A 23,476-nucleotide genomic window follows, 5' to 3' on the forward strand; every position below is an offset into this window, starting at 1 on the left:
TGTCTGCCACAAGCCTCCTTGAAAACCCCCTGCTGTACTTGAGTTCCCATACATGACAGTCTTGCCTTGCAAAGCAGATTAATACAAAATATCCGCCAAAGGTTTGGTATTCCCAGCCCAGATCTTTATCGCAGAATAAAGGGCGGGAATTTATCTCTCATGAGTCATGGGCATTGAGAAGCTGGGAACATTTCACCGGCAGGAGGAGTTGGCAAAAATAGTCCCAGTGGATTTCAAGTTTATTTGACTAATTCTTTCACCACTTGTCAAATGAAACTACTTTTGTTTAGGTGACAAAACAAGCTGTTTCCTCTGCCATTTCTCCACTGAGCAGTATAGGCACTTGTGGCGAACACACGTTACTGCTAACTGTTATGATGTTTGCTGTCAAATTCATTTATTTATACAACTGCTGGAAAGAGCCTGCGGCCCATAAGCAGCCATGAAAGATTTCAGAGTCGTGGTGTGGGGTCATGAGAGGGGAAAAAAAAGTCTCCACTGGTTATGAGAAAGGAACTGACACAGGAAACGGTCACATATGGTGCGGATTTATTGTGTCCGGGGTTTCCCATTCAAATCTCATTACAGCCACAGCTCAGAGCTGGGCATGGCATGGCTACATCCATTTCAGTTTTGGCATCCGACAGAATTACTGCTGTAGCTTCACGCCGAGGACTGGAGTGGGGATAAGTTTATCATTCTGGGGAGAGAGTGTGCCCGAATTGTATTTGTAAAGAAGGCTGTTGGCTGTCCCTTCCTTTAATATAGCCCATGGACATCACTTTGTTCAAAGCTGGCAGGCAAAGTTTGCTAGTAAAAATGAAATAGGAGGGTGGCGAGAAAAGGTGGAATGGGGTGGAGAGTATATGAAATCATATAAAGTAGTCCTCTACTTATATGAGTATTTAAGGGAAAAGTAAAGATTAGATGAAAGGGAAATCACCTTGGATTTTGCAGGTTTTAATTTATTTTTTGATTAGTGGAAAAAAAATAGGTGTCCTGCTTAGAGACACGTGTGTGCCCACATACCTATGTATGTGTGTATACATGTATTCCTTTCTGACCTGTATTTTCTAAAATCACAGAATTTTATGCCCACATTTTAGTGTTTTCTTCACCTGTAACTTGTCTCTTTCAAAATCCTTTATTGTGAATGCTTGCAACACTTATAGGTGCTGTTTTAGACTCCTACGAGGCAAATGTCATTAGTTGGAGATAAGGATAGTGCCAGAAAAAGCAAGAGGAGAGTGCAAAAAGTATTTTAAAAAATACTCCTTTTTAAATTATGGCGAATGTAACAGCTTGTATATATTAGCAAGTGTTTGTTCCTGACTCTGCACGTGCATCATCACATTTAATGCTGTTCATCAGCCTGTGGATTGGGAACTGCTCTCAACCACTTTTACAGATGAGTTACCTGAGTCAGAGAGAGGATACTTATGTAACCTGCCTGTGGTTTTGCAGCTGGAAGGTGGCAGAGCCAGGACGCAATGTAGGTTTCTCTAACAGGAAAACCTGATCTCTTGCCCCCAAAACTGGGCTTCCTGAACTTGGATTTACATTGGCTGTTTTCAGAGCAGTATTCACTGAATAAAAATCATAATTGAGACCATACCCGTAGATGTTTGCAGGTGAAATCATGATACAACAAAATAACAAAAATTGGGCTTCCCTGGTGGCTCAGTGGATAGGAGTCTGCCTGCCAATGCAGGGGACATGGGTTCGATCTCTGGTCCAGGAAGATCCCCCATGCCACAGAGCAGCTAGGCCCATGTGCCACAACTACTGAGCCTGTGCTCTAGAGCCCGAGTGCCACAACTACTGAAGCTCGCGTGCCTAGAGCCCGTGCTCCGCAACAAGAGAAGCCCCTGCTCGCCACAACTAGAGAAAGACTGCGTGCAGCAGTGAAGACCCAACACAGCCAAAAATAAAATAACAAAACTGCAAAAATATTTTCTATGAGACTTATTTCAAGCAAAATATAGACAATGACATTTCAACATAGTGAAATCATATAAAGTAGTCCTCTAGAATTAATTTGAATGGACTTTCATCACCAAAATTAAGATTTTTTTTTTTAGTTTGAAAAAGGAGAAAGGAAAGATGGTTGATTCAGAAGAAAGGTCTATTTGATACATATCTGACCTTCTCCCTCATCTTCATTACCACTGCATTCAAAGTAGTTTCATCTCCTGATCAAAGTAACACTTTTTATAAAAGGGAACAAATATTTCAAAATATTCACCAAGAGAACTTAGTAAGGACAGAAGGACCTTTCACAGAAGGCCTTACAGGCATCCTTGCTTCATATAATGGTTGGTCTTATGTGGTTTTCCATTTTTCTCACATTAGTTTGAATATGTATTCCCACGGAAAATAGACTCAAGTTCAAGAACTTTGGTGAGATTGCTCAAAAATGGGCACAGATCCTAGAATCTGTAGCTCCTGAAGTCTGTTAGCCCATTACCCCTCTAGATGTGCATTCGTCATTAAGAGCCTTTCGCACCTCTGCAGTATCTTGTCATTTAGAGCTGTCTTCATGCTCAGACATCTCTCTTTTTATTAATTTTAATTTTTTTTAAATTGAAGTATAGTTGATTTACAATGTTGTGCTAATTTCTGCTGTACAGCAAAGTTATACACATATGTACATTCCTTTTTTATACTCTTTTCAATTATGGCTTATTTCTGTCCTCTCTTGACTCCTGAACGTGGGGAGTCACTTCGCCACGCCAACCACCAGCTGTTACAGTGTCTTCCTCACTGAGAATGATGCAAGGAGACTCAGCCCCTGAGTGCCACTGCCTAGCAATTTGTGAAAACCAACCTGGAAATGCCTTTATTTTGAAGCTCCACGACCCGAACTTGGAATACATTAAATTTTCCAATTCATTGAAATTTAAGTCTCTCAAATTACATTTTCTTATAATACTATCTGAGTGTATGGGTATATGTGCAAACATATATACCTCATCTCTTCTACAAGGACGAGAACTACCATATTATGGTCACTCGATATATTTTAAGACCAACAATTCTAGACTCCAAATTAGCAAGGTTGTGTTTTTTGTCATCTGTATGGAATCTGTTATGCACAAGAACATCACCCTCAATTTACCTTCACTTTACAAATATAACACATGCCCATTAGTTTTAAGGTTTTAAAAAATAGTTTTTAGCTTGAATTCCCCATTCGAAAAGGTAGATAGTTTTTCTCTATTATTGCTAATATGACAAAATACATATTTTCTTTAATATTTCTTTGCAAGATTTCAGTTACTCCATTTGTACATTTAGGAACACAGATTTTGGAGTTTCATTCCTCATAGCCTGAAGGTCTATGACAACCTATATAAATGGGAATAAATTCAGCTTGTCTTCACTTTATTTGATCTGTGGCCATTTATAGTTGTTAAATTAGAAACAATGAGGTGTAAATGTTGTTTGACAGAAAAGAATTATAAATGATTTCATTTCTTGAAAATAAGAGAATGATTATATATTTTGTTTTTGTTAAAATCTGCTATACTTTTGTCAAAATCTGCTATCTGCTATTTTCAAACATATACATTTTTCTCTTTTGTTGAAATGGGGAAGATGGAAGGAATCCATGTGCCTTTGAGTCAAAACATTTATTTTTAAAATACTTCTTTCTTTCCTTCTGATCCATTTTTCTAAATAAAGGATAGAAATTTTTTCTTTTTCCTTTTCTTTTAATTTTTTTTCCTAGCAAAGACGACCCCTTTGGCATATTTTCTTTTCAAATGTGAAATGAAGTGGAAAATCCTCATTTCAAGACAGGAAGGACAAATATTGACACAAAGTTAATAATTGTTAGAACCCTGGAAGCAACCTGAGTGCACACACACTCACACACATTCACATACATACCCACCCACCTTTTCCTCTGCTTCCTCCTTTACCAGGAGTACCTAACGCTCCTCCTTTCTGGTTTCTAGGTCCATGGTTTCCAATCTAGGGAAAGGCAGACAGAGCATATTGTATGTCTAGGATATTTTAGGATGTTAAAGTACACATAGAAACAAGTGCACGTATGCACACATGCACACACACATACAACCTGCTTCATCTAATTTCCCCCACTTAGAGAGGAGCTTCTGGACTTTATCACTGGTCTTGTCCATCTTGAATGAAAGAGCATAGGCCAAGCCAATACTCACCGGTCACTCAGCATTTATTAAGTCCTGTCCACTCTTGCCTTCTGGAGAGGAATGCCCTGGGGCGACTGGGTGGCTGCCCCTGACAGGCTGGGTCACTTTATCTATTCACATTGATTATGAAAGTCAGCTGTGGCCAGACCTTGGTGGGTTTTTTTTTTTTTTTCACCCTTCTTCTCTCAGCCCCTCTTAACAAGCACCCCTGCCTGGATTTTCATGAGGAAATAATCAGATTAGGCCTTTCACGGTGAGTTCATATGGAGTTCTCTTTCTCCAGTGTGCTACTAACTGAATAAACGTGTTTAGTGGTAAATTGTAAATGACATTATGATTACCAAAGCCAGCATGGGTTTCATTTAAAAGTGATCAGAATTGCAGACCACAAAAATTGTGACTGGCAGATAAGGCCATTTGGAGAAATCAGAAAAGAAAAGACAAAAAAAAAGTGAGAAAGAGAATCATTACTGAAAACTACATCCTTCTCCAATGGAGAGAGGCAGGAGGAAGAGAAACCCAGGGAGGGAAGAGTTGGATCGCTATTTAGAAGGGAAGCCAGACTGTCCATGTGGGTGCTGCCAGCTGTGTCTGGGAGAGGGGACGTGACATGTGTTTGGGTGTGCGTAGCCCTCTCCTAAGGAGTTAATGTCAATTCTCTCCCACAATGAAGAACTGCACCCATGTAGCAGCTTTGGAATCCCAGGCATTGCTTTCCTGTGCTTGATTTTTGCCTCACATCAAAATTAAAATACTGGAATTGATTAACTCTGAAGGTGAAATAGGAAAATTGATGGTAAGATACCAATAAACCACTGTCTCTTAGTCATTGGTAAGTTTTGGAGAAATAAAAGTAAAGTTTCTTATTTATGAACACCAGGATTCCACATTTGGCTACAAAACTACATAATGTGACTTGCTGATAATCTTTAGTCTATTGCCTTTGTTAAATTAGTGGCTATACGGTTATACTTCAGGGAAAGTATGCTAAAATATTTAAAAGGCCAAATGGTAATAGAAAAGAAGCAAATGGACTCTTGCCAAATATGTGACTTGACAAATAACCAAAAACCTTTCCGTGAGTTCCTGTCAATAGACTGTGTTGAGAGAACTCCTGACTATACAGCACCCTTCCCACAGGGTTAATCATCACAGCTGACCCCACATCTAAATACAATCCCCAAATGAAGTTATTTGGATTCCATTTTATTTTGCCAAGAGCACAGGTAGAAGTTAAAAAATATGTTTTTCTCTTCCTCCTCTTCCTCATGGCTGTTACTAAGTAATTGTGTGAATCATAATTGCTGTGAGTCAATTTTTCTATCTATAAACTATGGATAATTAAACTTGCTATTAGAAAGTTTTAGGTAAAGGAAGTTAGGGAAGGAGGAAGGAAGAGAGGGAGGGAGGAAAGAAAAAGGGAAGGAAGGAAGGATTACCAACCTTATAGCTTGAGGGTATCTTTGTAGTGAGGTCAAGTCTTCCTCTTGGCATTCTAATCCCTCTTTTATCGCATACCCCTTCCAGGTACCATTCCCATGAGTCTATGGACTTCCTGTCAGATATTTCTCTATCTGAAGCTCTCCCAAGCAACCATTATATATTATTTGCAACAACATGGGATGACCACCCTCTGGCCATCTAAGACCTGTTGAAGCAATAAGTCAGAGTCTCCCATTAACAAAACTGTGTGAAAGTTTTGTCTTATCAGGAGGACCCCTCTGATAGTTTCCATGCCACTGTTACAGAATATAAGGATACGGTGTGTTTTCCTTAGTATCCCTGCTGCCTCAGTCATTACAGCAAATCCACCAGCACATTCTATTTACTGTCTGCAGAAGACACATTGTTCTCCTGATTCATTCATAGGCTTATCCAACCTTTCACTCCCTTCCTCCATTTGTTTAATGAATGAATGAATCAGCCAAGAAAAAAATGCTTTGTCATAACAGAATGTTTTTGTGTGTGGACAGATCAATTATGTGATTCAAGAGCAGAAGATTCATATAAATATAATCAGCCATAATTTCAGTCTTATGGTTTCATGTGAAATAGTTGGATCTCTCACAGAACACTATCAAATATTAACATTAATTCAAGGGGCAATTCTCACAATGCCCTTCTGTAGTATACTCTGTTCTTGTGATGAGTTGGTTTAAATTGTATTCAAGCTATAGAATAATAATCTTATAACTAGACACCTGGAAATAATAGATAAAAGTTATTTGAAGAATAGGGGTTTTGAAAAGGACATTACATGTCAATCAACTAATACATATTAAGGAATTTCTACTGTGTTTGAGGTAGGATGTTGAACCCTATGGTAATTTAAATATGAGATATAGCCTTAGGCCTTGAGAAATAACACCTTAAGGACATTGGTTCCTAGTGTTTTTGTAATTTATCAAGTACATATAGTTAGTTAGTAGCAGAGAAGGATTGAGTATCATATCAACTAAGAGAATAAGTATTTTATTTAGGTACAGTTCCAAGAATTTAGCAATCTACAGAGGTCACTATGAAAGACCTTATAACTCCTGAATGAGAAGCAAGAAGAATAAAGTCAGAGATCTATAAAACTGGATGGAATGTGAACGATTCATCAATGGCATCAGCATGGCTGAAAAAAATGTGTAAAAAGGAGAGTGAGCAGTAGGTTTAGAAAAGAGGAACTAGTGTGATTTGAGGATAACCCACGAGGAAAGGCTACCTTACTATCTCCTTTGAAAATGATATACCTGTAGTAGCGAGTGATGTATCAGGGTCTCAAAGCAAAGTGTCCACGGCTGTTAAGATCGTGCAGTTAATTAATTCCCTTCATACTGGTTCCATGCTTTGGAAGATAATTCTTGATTTCACATTAACATTTCCATATTATATTACCACCGGGAAAAAACACACTGTGTATAGGTGACCATTTAAAAATATTTTATAATTAAATCTCTACTTAGATTAACAACTTCATATTTAATTTAATGAATTCAAGTGATTTAAGAGACATAGAGCAATTAGAATTTTCTGTTTTGTGTCAGTTTTCAAGGAATCTGCCTATTTCATCGAAGTTGTTGAACTTGTTGGCATAAAGTTTGTTTGTAAGAGTCTCTTAATCTTTGCCTGTAGGATCTGAAGTCGTAATCCTTCTTTCATCCCTGAAATTGGTGATGTGTCTTCTTCCTTTATATCTTGATCAGTCTAGCGAGGGGTTAATCAATTGGTTGACATTTTCCAAGAACCAAATTTTAGCTTTGTTCACTTTCTCTGTTTTTTCTTGTTTGTTTGTTTGTTGTCTGTTTCATTGACGTTTGCTGTTACATTTATCATTTCCTTTTTTTCTACTTACTCTTGGTTTACTTTGCTCTTTTTCTGAATTTGTAAGGGAGTACCTAAGACATCACTTTTAGACAATTCTTCTTTTGTAATATAAGCATTTAACATAAGTTTCCTTCAAAGCAGTGTTTTTGCCACATCCCACAGTTTTGATATGCTAAAATTTCATTATCATTCCATTTGAAATATTTTACAGTTTTCCTTATAATTTTGACCCTTTTGTTGCTGTTATTTTTGAGGTTCAGGTGTCCTACTCCTGAAGTAGCATTTTGGTAATTAAGTTTATTGACACCATAGGCAGCTTTGGCACAGATCTTTTTTTCTTCTTTCAGCTTTCCTCAGTGCCCTATGACACTCTTTTTTTAAATTGAAGTATGGTTGATTTATAATGTTGTGTTAGTTTCTGATGTACAGCAAAGTGTTTGAGTTATACATATAGATTTTTTTTCATTATAGGTTATTACAAGATATTGAATATAGTTCCCTGTGCTGTACAGTAGGACCTTGTTTTTTTAATCTATTTTATATATAGTAGTTTGTATCTGTGAATCCCAAACTCCTAATTTATCCTTCTCCCTCCCCTCTTCCCCTTTGGTCACCATAAGTTTGTTTTCTATGTCTGTTGAGTCTGCTTCTGTTTCGTAAATAAATTTATTTGTATCATATTTTAGATTCCACATATAAGTGATATGATATTTGACTTTCTCTGACTTACTTCACTTAGTATGATAATCTCTAGGTCCATCCATGTTGCTGCAAATGGCATTATTTCATTCTTTTTTATGGCTAAGTAGTATTCCATTGTATATATATATATACCACATGTTTATCCATTCATCTGTCGATGGACATTTGGGTTGCTTCCGTGTCTTGGCTATTGTGAATAGTGCTGCTATGAACATTGGGTGTATGTATCTTTTCAAATTATAGTTTTCTCTGGATATATGGCCAGGAGTGGGATTGCTGGATCATATGGTAAATCTATTTTTAGTTTTTTAAGGAACCTCCATACTGTTTCCATAGTGGCTGCACTAATTTACATTCCCACCAACAACATAGGAGGGTTCCCTTTTCTCCACACCCTCTCCAGCATTTATTGTTTGTGGACTTTTTAATGATGGCCATTCTGACCGGTGTGAGGTGATACCTCACTGTACTTTTGCTTGGCACAGATTTCTTATCATATTACATGGAAGGAAGGATGCAGAAGGAGGCTAGATCATGCTCAAATGTAGTACATCCTACGTAGTAATAATTTGATTTTTTTTTGGTTCCAGTCCTTAGGCTACTTAGATGAACATGCACTAAGGAAAATTAAAATATGTAGAAAACAATACAAGACAATTTTGTGACTACTAATTTAAAGTCAAAGGAACTTTTTTTGGTTGGAAGGTAACATATACCTTTGAATTCAGAACAGGAAGTACTCTAGGTTCATAGACAGGAAGATTAGGAATAGTGGGAATAGTGAATAATGCTGTTTCTTTAAATGTTTTCATTAGCTGCAGTCATCCTCAACTTGGGCCTCTATTTAATGTCAACACTCCCCAAATTACTACTTTCCTCTTCTCCTCCTGTTGTATTTCTTTATTCTTCATGTTTAGAGAAAAAGTGTGAGGAAATTATATAGTCTGACATCCAAACTATTTCACAATCTGGTCACAATATACCTTTTCAATTTTAACATACCTCCATAAAATCTCTGTTCCCGCCCCCTCAATCTACCTCTTTCCCATTGACTCAAATATCATTACCCTCTTCTCGCCTATCCTTTTTCCATTATGTAGACCTTAGTGATTATTCCTTTTTCTTAATTACTTCGTTTATTCAGCTCTTTTACCACTTAGCTATTATGCCCATTATTAACTTTAAATAGCATATTATGTAACATATAAATTTAAATTATATTAAAGAGCTGTATCTTTCCATATTTTGCCCAAGAATTTTTTGCATTCTCACACTTGAATATTCAATAAATGTTTCCTGAGGTTACTGATGATGGTGAGAGTGATGGATTGTAAATCATCTTTGAGAGATTGTGGTTCTTACGTCACTTGTTTATTTTCCTTTATTTTATAGGCACATTTAGAGAAGAGCAGAAATGCACATACCGATCGCTGATGCAAGGCTACATCTGCAAACAGACTGACCAAGTGATCTTAATTCTTGACAGTGCTGATGCCACTTGGGCAATGCAAAAGTTATATCCAGTTGTATCTGTGACTAGTGGTTTTGTTGACACCTTCAGTAGCGTAAATGCCAATACTCCCTGCTCCACTTCAGGGTCTGTATCTGCTTTCTATTCCATTTTACCCACCAAGGAAATCACCAAGGTCTGCTTTGTGGATCAGACTCCTCAAGTTTTGCGTTTTTTTCTATTGGGGAACAAAAGTACCTCCAAGCTCCTCTTGGCTGTATTCTACCATGAACTCCAGAGCCCGAATGTTTTCTTAGGGGAAAGATTCATTAAACCTACTCAAGTTCAATCAACTTCCTCACTGCTGAATGGGTCTATTGGCGCCAACTATTTCAGCATCATGGATAACCTCTTGTATGTTGTCCTACAAGGAGAGGAGCCCATTGAAATTCGCTCAGGTGTTTCCATTCATTTGGCCCTCACTGTGATGTTTTCAGTTCTAGAAAAAGGCTGGGAAATGATGACCCTTGAAAGACTAACTGACTTCTTGCAGGTTAGCCAAGACCAAATCAGATTTATTCATGAGATGCCTGGTAATGAAGCAACCTTAAAGGCCATGGCTGACCGTAGAGCAAAGAGAAAGCGCAATTGCCCAACTGTGACTTGTGCCAGTCATGATAGAGTTGGTCAGCGTAGACTTCTCATGATGGAAATGAGCTCATATAGAGTCCTACCGCCCACCACTATGGAAACTATCTCAAAAGTGATGGTCGTTGAAATTGGTGATCTGCCAGCAGTAAGGAACACTGGAGTAATTCCATCCTTATCAAGTAACAAATTGCAGACTTTGGCTCACCAGGTTATCACTGCTCAGCAGACTGGAGTACTAGAGAATGTTCTGAATATGACTATTGGGGCCTTACTAGTGACTCAGTCAAAGGGAGTCATCGGCTATGGGTAAGTACTAATTATAATAACTTCTAAATGAGAGCTGATTTCTTGGAAGCGTATTGCAAATGTCAGCCTACTTACACTGAGTCACATAACCTGTCTGCTTTTTAAGATAAGGATAAAAATATCAAGAGCCACTTATAGACTTAAATTCTCAATTTTAAAATTCTTTATTAAATCTGTAGTCTTCATGGTTATTCTATTTCCTGGGTAGATGTAGATGTTTTATTTTGGTACTTTAAAATGAAAAACATGGAGGAAGAGATTTTTCTAAGGCAACTTGTTTTCAATGTGCTTGTTCATTCATTTATCATGTAACGCATATTTAAGCAGTGGGCTAGATTCTCGGTTTGCTAAGGTGAAACAGATATGATCTTTGCCTTATGGGACAAAAACACTATCTATCACAATTCCATAGAGCTATGAGCTAAGACTTGAGTACTCAGGGTGTTGTTAATAATACTGCCTGTAGGGACTGGGGAAGAGACTTATATTTAGGAACATCTTGGAGGGATGCCCAGGAGTTCACTAAGCTAAAGCTGTGACCCTGATTGGGTTTTATTTAACCTAGGATTATAAAGCCCTGAAAGGATGTCAAATTGCATGAGGCAGAACATGATTGCTGCCAACTATGTTTATGGCACAGACCTGTGTAGGATCCATAATACCCTTTGTGCTATGCTCTTCGGACTCTACAAGCTTGTATTTTGAAGTTCTTTACCAGATCAATGTTTACTACACACTTCAGAAGTAAATTTAGCTGAATATTTCCCCGAGCTTAGTACATGAAGAAGTACATGAGGTACACAATAAGAGGAGGCAAGTGTAAATGACTCTCAATTTTTTTGTACATTGTATTACCCAAGAAATGAATTGTCCAGCCCAAGTTCATCTAAGACATCTGTCACAAGGTCAAGACTGTTAGAGTCCCAAGCTCTAATTTTTAGCAGATACGAAAGAACCAGAAATGATACTCCAAACTGAGAGACAATATGAAATTGCCATAATGCTTAGAAAACGTGTATAAACTAACCGTTTCACACATGCATGCTGCTTGGTTATAGAGGACTCAGGAGATTCAAACATGGATATTCCCTGCAAGCTTGTCATCACCACTGGAAAAATAAGCTCAAACCTATGCACGTTTTGAGTTGATATAGTTGATGTTGGGTCCCTGAAATAGGTAAAAATTATTTAGATTCTGAGCTATGTTACTCAGTGAAAGTTTAGAATGCTCATATTGTTTTAGATTATTCTCTTGCTGCTCTTTCACTGTATTTGTCGTAGTGCTAATAAATAAGCAACTAATATTTAATGGGTATTAATTACTTCTATACAACCATCTCCAGTGGATGTGGTATTCACTATAAAGTAAAAAGCAAAACAAAAAGACACACCTTCACATTTTAAGGAATATTCAACTAATACATTGATTGCCTTTTTATACGTAGAGAAACATATCCAAATGAAAGCTTTGCTAATGTTTATGTAGCATACTTTACCTGTCTTTGGTGTTCCTCTTCCTTACAGGACACTAGTATGTACGGAAGATATGGAAAGAAACCTCAAGCAATTTTTTTTCTGGATTCTGGTTGATGTGAAGGGCTTTGAGGATTGTTAGTTTAGAATTTAAAAATACTCCTAGTTGCATGAGCGCTCAGAATCTATTATATCTTAGATATTTTTACTAACCACTAAACCTTCACCATGTTATTAATGTAATTATGATATTATGCATGATAATATAAAAATCAGGAATCTGAGAAAAGATGGTGCTAATGTATCTTAGCTTACATTTAAATATATTTTCTTTCCTTTAGTCCAGTTTCATTTAGATTCCACCGAGTTCTCATGAGCATATTCTATGTATGGGTGACTAGAGAGAAATAGAGCCAGTTCATTGCTCAATTTTATTTAGATTTTACAGTACTGAGCTTTCTTAATAGGTCATCCTTCTAAAATGACTGATTTTTATATTATATAAAAAAAGACTCGATTGGGATTGACATGTATACACTGAAGTGTATAAAATGGATGACTAATAAGAAAAAAAATAAATTAAAAAAAAAACCCCAAACAACAACAACAACAAAAAAGACTCAGTGAGTATTTAGCTTTTAACTAGAAGGAGAGCAAAGTCAAAGAGTAGAAGCAATGGAGATAAAGCAGAGGAAACCCAGGAAAGAGAGTGGACCCAGCACAAGTGTAAGTATGCACACATATGTGTGTGGGATATCATCCTATCGTGAGCTTCAGAGAAAAGAGCACCTTTATTGCCCACCATCTGTCATAGCCATCATGTTTTCATTTTTAACTTATGTATTTCTGACTTGATAAGAAACTGCTGAACATGTATCAACAGTTTCACATTAGTAGCTTTTTAAGTTTCCTCACTCTGTATAAGGAGCACCTTATCAAGCTGACTTGGAATAGAGAAGAAAACTCAGACAGACAATTGGTGACAGGTAGCATCAGTTTTCTGTTGGGATGTGTTATAGTCCCCATCTCTCTCAGTTTCTTTAGTATTTTAAGAGAGGTTTCCTAGATATGCAAAAAAAAAAATCTTCTGAAGCTAACGAAAGGCTGCTTCTTAAGTATATCTGAATAACTCTCTGCAGAATGAGAAATGCCGTGTCCTAAGGGACTTAATGAGAACCAGCAAGCTTTCCCATGGTCCTAAGAATTGTACAGTATGGTAAACAACCCTGAAGCCTGGGGCAGATCCCAGGGCCAGCCCTGTTTCTTTCAACTTCGATCAGTGTCAACTCAGACTTCCATTGAACTCACTGGAGAGCCATTGACAAGCTAATGAATTGACCTTTAGACAGCAGAAATTAGTCTGAGGACATAGGCCTTTCAGTGGAAACATCTACAATGTTCTTTAAAGGTTCACTCTTGTTAATTTAATGGCGTTACATGCATTTCAGCAAATTGAGGCCATATCAGACATTTACTTATCAAGGGGGGTACTACCTGCTTTCAAAAAGCTACCAACTTTCTGCTTTGTGGGGAGAACTGGAATGCTATTGTTTTAACCAAGTAATATACAACACATTGGCCTCTCCCAGTCTTTATCCTCCTCTAGAGGCATCTAGATTTAAGTGTCTTCTGCATGGCTAAGTCTGTTCCATGAACCTGTCTTCCGTCTTCCAAAGCTTTGTTAACCTCTGTTGTTGGTTGCTCTCTCCTCTCCTGCCTTCTTTATCCATGTTGATTTACACCATTTTTATTCATTTTTCTCCTTTTAAGTAATTTCGGTGGAGTAGAGGGAACAGAGATAAACATATGTTCAACCTCTGCTTTTTAAACTTGGGGTTCCCCACGAGGGTCTTATTTTATATTCTGCCTTTTATCTGGAATCCTGGCAGTAGAAATTTGATTTTTGCTCTTTTGAATTTCTTTCCCTCCTGTCTTTTCTTCTCCCTCTCTTTCTTCTGCTTCATAAAAACAACCCACCTCTAAATAATATTCTTTGTCATTTGGTAAGCATAAATATATCTGTATCTTTCATGGAAGTTTAGCTATTGAAATGCTAAAGCTATTTGTGGTTGAGAATTTCTAAAATGACCACCCAAAAGTGTGCTGCCCTAATCCTGGGAACCTATGAATAGGATCAGATAGAATTTTTATGAAGACACTGTGTTATGTGGCACAGTAGACCTTAAGTTGGAGAGAATACCCAGGATTATCAAGGTGGCACAATTACACACAACAGCCCTTAAAAGAGGAGAGCTTTATCCTGCTGTGGCAGAAGAGGAAGGCAGAGAGATTCCAAGTGTGAGAAGGAATTGAAGTGTCACTGCTTTTAGGATGAAAGGCACCACATGAGAAAAAAATCAGATGCACTTTGTAAGTACAGAGTGGACCTTGGCTGACAGCCCACAGGGAAACAGGGACCTCCATTCCACAGCCACAAGGAAATGAATTCCACCAACAATTGGAATGAGTTTGGAAGTGGATTCTCCTGAGAGCCTCCACTTAAGCAGTGAACTCCCAGCCAAGCCTGTCTAAACTCTTGACCCACAACCTGAAGATCATAGATTTGTGATATTTTAAGCCACAGAGTGTGTGGAGTTTTGTTTCACAGCCATAGAAAACTAATACGCTATCTCACATAAAACTCTTTGTTTCTGACGTTGCCATGAACCTTGGACCCTAAAAACAGTTATAGGGAATGTGAGCATGGCTCTGTGGCGGTATACACCTGTGTGTTTTGCACCCTTCACATTAGTAGCTTTTTAAGTTTCCTCACTGTGTATAAGACACACCTTATCAAGCTGACTTGGAATAGAGAAGAAAACTAGGAGAGACAATTGGTGACATGAGTCATTTGGTGACATTCAGGCTCATTTAACATCTTCTCTTGTGCAATCTCTCCCTGCCCCTTGGGCACCTGCATTCTAGGAAACAGCTATTTGGAGTATGCAAGGACAGGGTCTTTCTGTCAACACTGAAGGATGCTCTTCTCAAGACTGGCAGAATATTCATCCGGGAAGGGATTCCCGTACTGCTAGCCTGTCTCTTTCCTCCCTCCTGGCAAAACCACAGCTTTGCCATTAAAGAGTGTTTTTGCACCATTTCTTTTTTTCACTACAATACAAATTCACTGCTTTGTTGAGTTAGGTGGATGGCAAAATTATCAGAATGGTATTTTATATATGTGGCTTTGCGGGAAAATGAGATGCTCTGCATAAGTAAACTTTCCATTTAATTAAAAATTGTTTATTTTATCACTACATTTTAAAAAAGACTTCATCTCTTAAACTAAAAAGAAATAGATATTATCCAGCCTTATTAAATGGAAAATAATGTAGACCTTTCACATTTTTATTGATGATTCATGTCATCATTAAAACTATCATTTATTTCACAGCTCTGTTACTGCAGTGATGCCCTTAGGGACCCTTGTTCTTATACTAAATGGCCCCAGACCACTAAATCTTTGATTCTACTTCTACAGTTTACATTTTCCCTTCTCTCTTCCTTATAAACAGGAGGAAAATTCTAATCCATTATTGCTGTTGACTTATCTGCATCCAGTAGTTTTCCACCCACATGCACATGTAGTTCTAATTCCGAAATTGAACCGGAACCGTACTACCTTACAATCAATTTAAGATTTGTGTGTACGGGTGGTGAAGTTGTAGCTAAATATAATAAAGACTCATGAAAACTTACATTTGAATGTTTTTTATTTCCCAAACATTAATTGAACAGTTATTATGTCCAAAAAATTGTATGGCTCATATGAAAATCTAGAGATTTAAAAATTAATAGATAGGGAAAACAAACATTTACACAACTGTCTAATAAGAATATGGTATATTAAATCTCATTATTCTATATCTATTACAAGGAAATCATTAATTCAATATGAACCTGCTTAACCATTAATCTAGTTTTTCATAAAATTAGTATATTTTTATCTTTATAATATTCATTCGTTGGTCAAGGCTTCAATTTACTATTATACTCCCAAGAGTACCTAAGCAGTGTCATGCACTATAAGTGATCGTTAAATACATGTTGCAAATAGTGAAATGTAACCAGTTTGACTTCTCTGCTATTCTAATACTCCTGTGCAACCAATATCCTGTAACAAATCTCTTCCATCAGAAAGATCTTGAGTGATTTCTCTTTTCCTGGTTAGACTATGACTGCTAGGGGACTCCATCACAGACAGGAAATTTTGAATATTTGTGTATGATCTTAAAAAATGTATTCAGAATTTACATTATCCCAGATAAGATATTCATGCTAGATTTATTATAAAATATTATTTTGAACAATTTTCTGACTAAAATACCTAGGTTTTGACCTCTGAGTTGACCTTGTTGGAGGTTGTGCCATGTTTATTTTGTGTCTTTATATTCTCATGGCACAGTGCAACCTATGCCTGTGGTTCCTCAAATCTCAGTTTGAAATGAAAATTTCCAAAGAACCATAAGAGTTTAATAACAAGTATTAGAGCACAGCAGTAAGTGCACCAGTTCAAGAGTGTATCAGAACTTGAAGTTGGCCAGTCCAAGATAGGTGGTGGCTTTCTAGAGGCATTTTAATGACCTAAGAACAGAGGAAGTGCATGGTGGGTACTGATTGGTCATAGTGTTCCTATAGTAACATGTATTGGATGCTTGTAATGTGTGAAGTTTGGAATCACTATGCCATGGTGCCAGAAAGAAACCATGAGATCATAAGACATTTTTTTCTCTCTTAGGAGTTGATGGCAGCTAAGGGCATTTGGCTAGGTTTAACAGGGAGCATTAAGACTATGAAATATAAATAAAATGGTATGTGTCAGCTCTGAAAGATAGCCAGGAAAGTCATTCTTGCCTTACGGACTCTGTGGAAGAACATTCCTGAGGGACCGAGGTTATGGTGTTGTATTTATCTTTGCCTATCTCATAGTGCCTAAAACAATATTTGTACATGGTGGAAGGGTTAACATTTGTTTGTTAAACTGAACTGAGTGGAGAATTTGCTTTCTTCTTCCAGGGTACAGAATCTTGCAAACTCCTCTGAAATTTAAGTTCCCTCACGGCATACCCTAAAAAATTTAATCAAAACATGGAGCTCTTTTATAGGAACCTGACTTAGTAACTTTGAGGAGGCCAAGGCTGAAGAGGAAGTGAGGAAGTATCTCCAAACGCCCCACCCTCACCTCACTGCCCAGAGCTAGCCTTCATCAGATGATTTATTTATTTGTTTGCTCAGTTTGCTATGCAGATAGAAACAATCCCCTCCTCTGTAGGGGAAGCATTGCAGATCTGGCAGATTAAAAAGCAAGAGCTGGAGTGAATAGTAGTGATCTCTGAACTCAGACATTTCTGTATTTTCTTGGTCTTTCTCTTTTGCTAGCACTTAAGCACTGAAGGAAAAAAAAAATTCTTCCACATACCTGGCTGGCTATTGGAAGCTGTGAAATAGTGGTTAAACTGGGAGGATTGGAGGGAACTTTCCTCCCCCATTTTTTAAAGTTTGGCTGTAGGTCCTTCTGCCTGCAGGCTACAGTCACATTAGCGGTTGGAAATTGGATAACGACAGCACAATGACAAATCCAGGTTGCTTGCAATAAGTTGCTAATCCCTTTGCTTTAATATCGGAGCAGCGGATAATGATGTTTGGACATCAGTCCGGTTTACTGACGACCCCACTGGGGCCAGCAATAGAACCTTACAACTGTCTAACAAGGCGTCAGGTGATTCCCGTCGTCACAGCAACGGACACTGGAATCTAATCTTCCCTCCATCCCTTCTAGCACCCAATAACGCCTAGGTTATATAAGTGGCCCATCATTGCTTGGTAACTTGAATCAATTAACGTTAATTCGCACAATGCTATGATGTATTGTGATCACTTTCATTTCAGGGAAGGGGGAGAAATTGCTATAAGTCACCTAAAATGAGGTTGTCTGTGGTGCTGAGGTATTAATTGGGTGTCCATATTAAATGCAAAAGGAGCCCCATCGTGAAAGGAAAGTGGATGAGTGACTCTCTTGGCTGCTATTGACCTATCAGAAGAAGACAGTGCCCTTTTCCTTTGCTTTTATCTATTGCAGTTTTCCCTATTGCGTGTCAAGTTGATGTATTATAAAAAATTCATTTGGTGACCTTTCACCCCCTTAGCAGATTAAACAATTTCACTTCGATGGCATCATTAACAAGACCCTGCATTTAATGATGATTTCTCTAAAAGGCCACGGAGATTCGATTTTAAGCTAACAGATTTATTGCACTATTATAACATATCGTAAAAAACTGTACCACCTACGGTCAGGTTTTAGGTTAGAAACTGCCTACGAGTTTATGTGGAGCTTAAAGTGGTATTACCTTGGGATATGCTGTAGCAGCAAGTCTCTGACCTCCAGTGGGATGCTGTTTACATTTAATCAGATGTTTGCTCACAATAAACTTTAAAGTGTGTCAGGGACGGGCCTTTTAGCAAGTGTTCAGGTAGTTGGTTCCCATCCCTTCGTCTCTAGACATCAAGGTACTTATGTCAGGACCTTGGATGGAGTCTTTTGGTTTCTTTAACCTACACGGCCAGCCTGCATCCTGTCCTGCATCAGAAAGCTTTTAAGAAATAGGCCACTTCCCTGGTGGCGCAGTGATTGGGAGTCCGCCTGCCAATGCAGGGGACACGGGTTCGTGCCCCGGTCTGGGAAGATCCCACATGCCGCGGAGCGGCTGGGCCCGCGAGCCATGGCCACTGAGCCTGCGCATCCGGAGCCTGTGCTCCGCAACGGGAGAGGCCACAGCAGTGAGAGGCCCGCATACCGCAAAAAAAAAAAAAAAAAATAGGCCAGTGGAGAAATAGTATGTGATAACAATGTTAGAATTTTCCAGTAACCTAGGAGCCATAGAGGATGCAATGAATAACATGGGGTTTTAAAATATGATTTCAATTTTTTCTTTAAATAAAAAGGAGCCTTACTCATTCAGGCTAAGCAAACTAATAAATGATGATCAGACTAGTGTGTGTGGAATTCCCAGGGAGTGATTCTAGCAGAGGTCAGGGCCTTAGCTGGCAAATGACCAAAAGGGATTCGTAGGACCACACATGCCCCATCCCCCATTTTCCAGGATTCTCAGGGGAGAGGGAAATTGCTCCCTACAGAAACTTCATAGTTTGTGATCCTCTGTATTTGTTCTTGCACTGTTTCCTCTTCTTAGGACTAATTGTCACCTTTACCTCACATACACTCTCTGTTAAAATAAATATCCTTTTCTCCTCACATAAGAAAAAAAAAAAAGATTAGGGGACCAAGTAGTTGACTCACAAGCATTTAATTGAGGGCTGGGTAGGATACTATTTAAAAAAAACCTCAAAGCCTTGTTAGACCTGACCTAGGGTGTTTTGACGGTAATCTATTACCCTATATTAGGGTAATATGTGTGATATATGGTGTCTATATATATCCATTTAATTGCTAAAACTCTATTGCATGCCTCTGATGTGTAATACACAATAGGCTTAATGGGACAATAGGTGTATAACCCAGAATATTCGTTTAATAGCGCTGCCTTGGGTCTTCCAAAATACCAAAGCTCCGGTAAAAAGATGTTTTGAGGTATCATGAATTATGTAACTATTTTATTTTATAATTATTCCATTTTATTGCTAAGTCACATCAGCAATTAATGTGCTCAAAAGAGATGAAAAACAGTATAGCTCTGGACCTTGGTCATACACTTACTCTTGGTAAGACCTTTGGAAAAATACTGAAGCCTTTTTGGACCTCGGTTTCTTCATGTGCAAATAAGAGTACCTATGTCATAGTGTCACTTTAAAGATGCAATGAGTTTATAGGCGGAAAGCATAGAATAGTACTTGGTACAGGGTGTAAGTGCTCAGCATATATTAATTATAAATAAGTATTATTCTCCCTAAGGACTTCATTCAACTGAAATCAATTAATCAATGAATTCCACAGTTGTCGATTCTATTTAGTGCAAACATCCTGTGGAGACAATGAACATGAAAGGGTGGTTGTGAGATTAAATGAGCTATTCCATGTGAAACAGTGGTGTGGGAGGTTGCTCCCAGGCATCTCTTTCCAGTTCTTTTCGGTGACGTCATCTTGGTACCACAGAATTAGCCATGGTGAATGTATTTATACTGTGGAAATTGGAAAACACTAACACCTCTTGGGGGAGAGCTGGTTTACTAGCATACTTAGAACACATCCCCACCTTCTAAATATTTTAGTCTGATAAGTTGCCTCACTAAGGCTTTTTTGGAGCTGATATTAACAAATTGTGATAAAAATCTAAGTTCATAGTATGTTCTCCTCCCACCTCCCCCACCCCCCCGCCCCAACCAGTGCATTCTTTCCTATGGCAAAGCAAACATATAAAGTAAATATATAATTATTCTTTAGTTATAAGGTCATGTTTGCTATACAGTGTATTATTCAGTTTCTAGAAACAAAGGCAAATGCAAATCTTCTCACTGGTAATAAAGTGTTATGGAAAAAAGCTACTGCAGTGATATGATATCTGTAATCTTAGGCATGTATTCTTTTCTTTTTTAACATGTGCCAGAAATACAAGCAATTTCGAAACTGGGAACTTGATATATATTCGGCCCTATGGTCTTTCAGTCCTAGTCCAGCCTTCAGATGGAGAAGTGGGAAAAGAACTTACAGTACAACCACAGCTCGTTTTTCTGGATAAGCAGGTACCTTGTGCACAGGTAACAATCTTTATTCAGAGCCGGGTACCATGTTGTATCTGGCACATGTTTCACATTGCATCATCTTCAAGATACACATGTACAGAGTGCCCACCCTGTGACATTTGGTGCATTTAGAACATCTAACTACTTTCATTATTTTCCTTCCATTTCACAGCCTGCTTTCCTTCCACTTTCTATAAGTGTCCAGAATTTGATCAAGGGTAAAAATAGAATTCTGATACTTTTTCTCCTCAAGCAAATTCTTTTTTTTTTTTCGGTACGCGGGCCTCTCACTGTTGTGGCCTCTTCCATTGCGGAGCACAGGCTCCGGACACGCAGTTTCAGCGGCCATGGCTCACGGGCCCAGCCGCTTCACGGCATGTGGGATCTTCCCGGATCGGGGCACGAACCCGTGTCCCCTGCATCGGTAGGCAGACTCTCAACCACTGCACCACGAGGGAAGCCCTCCTCAAGCACATTCTTACAGCAGGTCTCATGTATCTTTTCAGAAATCTCGCCTTCTCCAAGTGTTGGATCTATATCTGAAGAAGTCATTTCATATGCTAATGAAGGAATTTATGCCATCACATCTGCATTATAGTTCTATGTTATTTTAAATGATTTCTCCTGTATGTGGTTAAGTACAGCATCAACAAGAGGCTTCTGTGCTTAATTCTAATTTCAGTGTCCATGCCCTCTGATTCTATTTTGTCTTATCTATATTTACTAATATCAAGGGGGGAAAAGTGAAATATGATACTCAAATCAGCTTTCCACCCTTGACTTTAGAAATGCCTCCCCTGACGTGCTTACAGAGGGCTGAAGGCCATGGGCCTGAGGTCCACACTTCTGCTCTAGCCTGGCACTCACCCAACTCTCTCCTGCTTTGTCGTCTTAATCTTTCCTTCCTTATTAACCCTCAGCACACCGTGGCACTCTCCTTTTCTGTAAACTTAACTTTCCTTTCTCCTCTTCACTGCCCTGCCCCAACTTTTCTTGCAATAATCTCCCTTCTCTCTGCTCAGTAAGCTAATTTGATATATTCTTCTTAACCTGAGAAAGAAAATATTTATTTATTATTTTTTTCCTTTGTTTATTGTGTGCTTTATAAAAGATTCTGTGTGAATCCTCTTCTTTTTCAGATAACTTCACAAAATTCTCTTCTGAGTCCAACTTTTCCCCTTTTTTCCTGTTTCCAGAATCGGAGAGTAGAGTCGTTGGGGCCCCCATCAGAGCCTTGGGTCATTTCTGTTTCTCTGGAAGGGACATCAGATTCCATGCTGAGAGGTAGGTACCTGTGACATTCGGAGACGTGCTATAATTGCATCTGCACAGAAATGTTTGCTACCGTTGGGAATCTATAACAAAAGCCGCTAATACTCAATATCTTTGTTAGTTTGGAAGAAATCCCCTTCACCACCAGTCTACAACGCCAGTGTCTGCAAAAGGGAACATTAGGTTGGCAGGAAATGTTTAACAAGCCATCTGCCCACCTACCCCCACCCCTGCCAACATGGTGAGGAGTATTATTGTCATACCTGTATCTTCAGTATGGTGTAAGGAAAAGGTCATGGCCCCCTAATCATGTACAGATGATTCTCTGGTACAGTATCAAGTCATAGGTACAATGTGGTTTCTATGGGGAAACAAACACTGGCTCTCAATGTTATAAAGAATAAATGTGATGGCAAATGCAAAGCGCCTGGCCCAGAACAGGCCCTGAGAGCTCATTTTCTCCTCTCCAGCTTTCTTGGTCCTCCGTTACCTTCCTGTTCAGTCCCAGTACCACTGCTAGCTTCATTTACTTTTCTGGAGTTGTGCATATGAAAATCAAAAACCACCATTCTGTTCTTTGCTTCTATAAGTTTTACTATTTTAGATACTTTATATACATGAAATCATACAGTGTTAGTCCTTCTGTGACTGGTTGATTTCACCTAGCATAATGTCCTCAAGATTCATCTATGCTGCAACGTATTTCAGAACTTTTTTTTTAGTTTTATTTATTTATTTTTTTATACAGAAAATTCTTATTAGCTATCTATTTTATACATATTAGTGTATATATGTCAATCCCAACCTCCCAATTCATCCCACCACCACCCCTTCCCACGATTCCCCCTTGGTGTTCATACATTTGTTCTCTCCATCTGTGTCTCTATTTCTGCCTTGCAAACCGGTTCATCTGTACCATTTTTCTAGATTCCACATATATGCGTTAATATACGATATTTGTTTTTCTCTTTCTGACTTGCTTCACTCTGTATGGCAGTCTCTAGGTCCATCCACATCTCTACAAATGACCCAATTTCATTCCTTTTTATGGCTGAGTAATATTCCATTGTATATATGTACCACATCTTTATCCATACTTCTGTTGATGGGCATTTAGGTTGCTTCCTGGCTATTGTAAATAGTGCTGCAATGAACATTGGGGTGCATGTGTCTTTTTGAATTATGGTTTTCTTCAGGGTATATGCCCAGTAGTGGGATTGCTGGGTCATATGGTAATTCTATTTTTAGTTTTTAAAGAAATCTCCATGCTGTTCTCCATAGTGGCTGAATCAATTTACATTCCTACCAACAGTGCAAGACGGTTCCATTTTCTCCACACCCTTTCCAGCATTTCTTGTTTGTAGATTTTCTGATGTAGCCCATTCTAACCAGTGTGAGGTGATACCTCACTGTAGTTTTGATTTGCATTTCTAATAAT

General features: G+C 38.3%; 1 protein-coding gene across 1 annotated transcript in view; it reads left to right on the forward strand.

Annotated features, from left to right (window-relative positions):
• Positions 1-23,476, forward strand: part of PKHD1 (PKHD1 ciliary IPT domain containing fibrocystin/polyductin) — a 425,823-nt gene that overhangs the window by 374,488 nt on the left and 27,859 nt on the right. Inside the window, exons 60-62 of the mRNA XM_067755820.1 lie at positions 9,579-10,593; positions 20,631-20,766; positions 21,963-22,050. Coding sequence (XP_067611921.1) covers positions 9,579-10,593; positions 20,631-20,766; positions 21,963-22,050 — 1,239 coding nt within the window. The remainder of the gene's footprint in view (positions 1-9,578; positions 10,594-20,630; positions 20,767-21,962; positions 22,051-23,476) is intronic.

The sequence above is a fragment of the Pseudorca crassidens genome, chromosome 10 (genome assembly GCF_039906515.1).
Source record: "Pseudorca crassidens isolate mPseCra1 chromosome 10, mPseCra1.hap1, whole genome shotgun sequence".
Taxonomy (NCBI): domain Eukaryota; kingdom Metazoa; phylum Chordata; class Mammalia; order Artiodactyla; family Delphinidae; genus Pseudorca; species Pseudorca crassidens.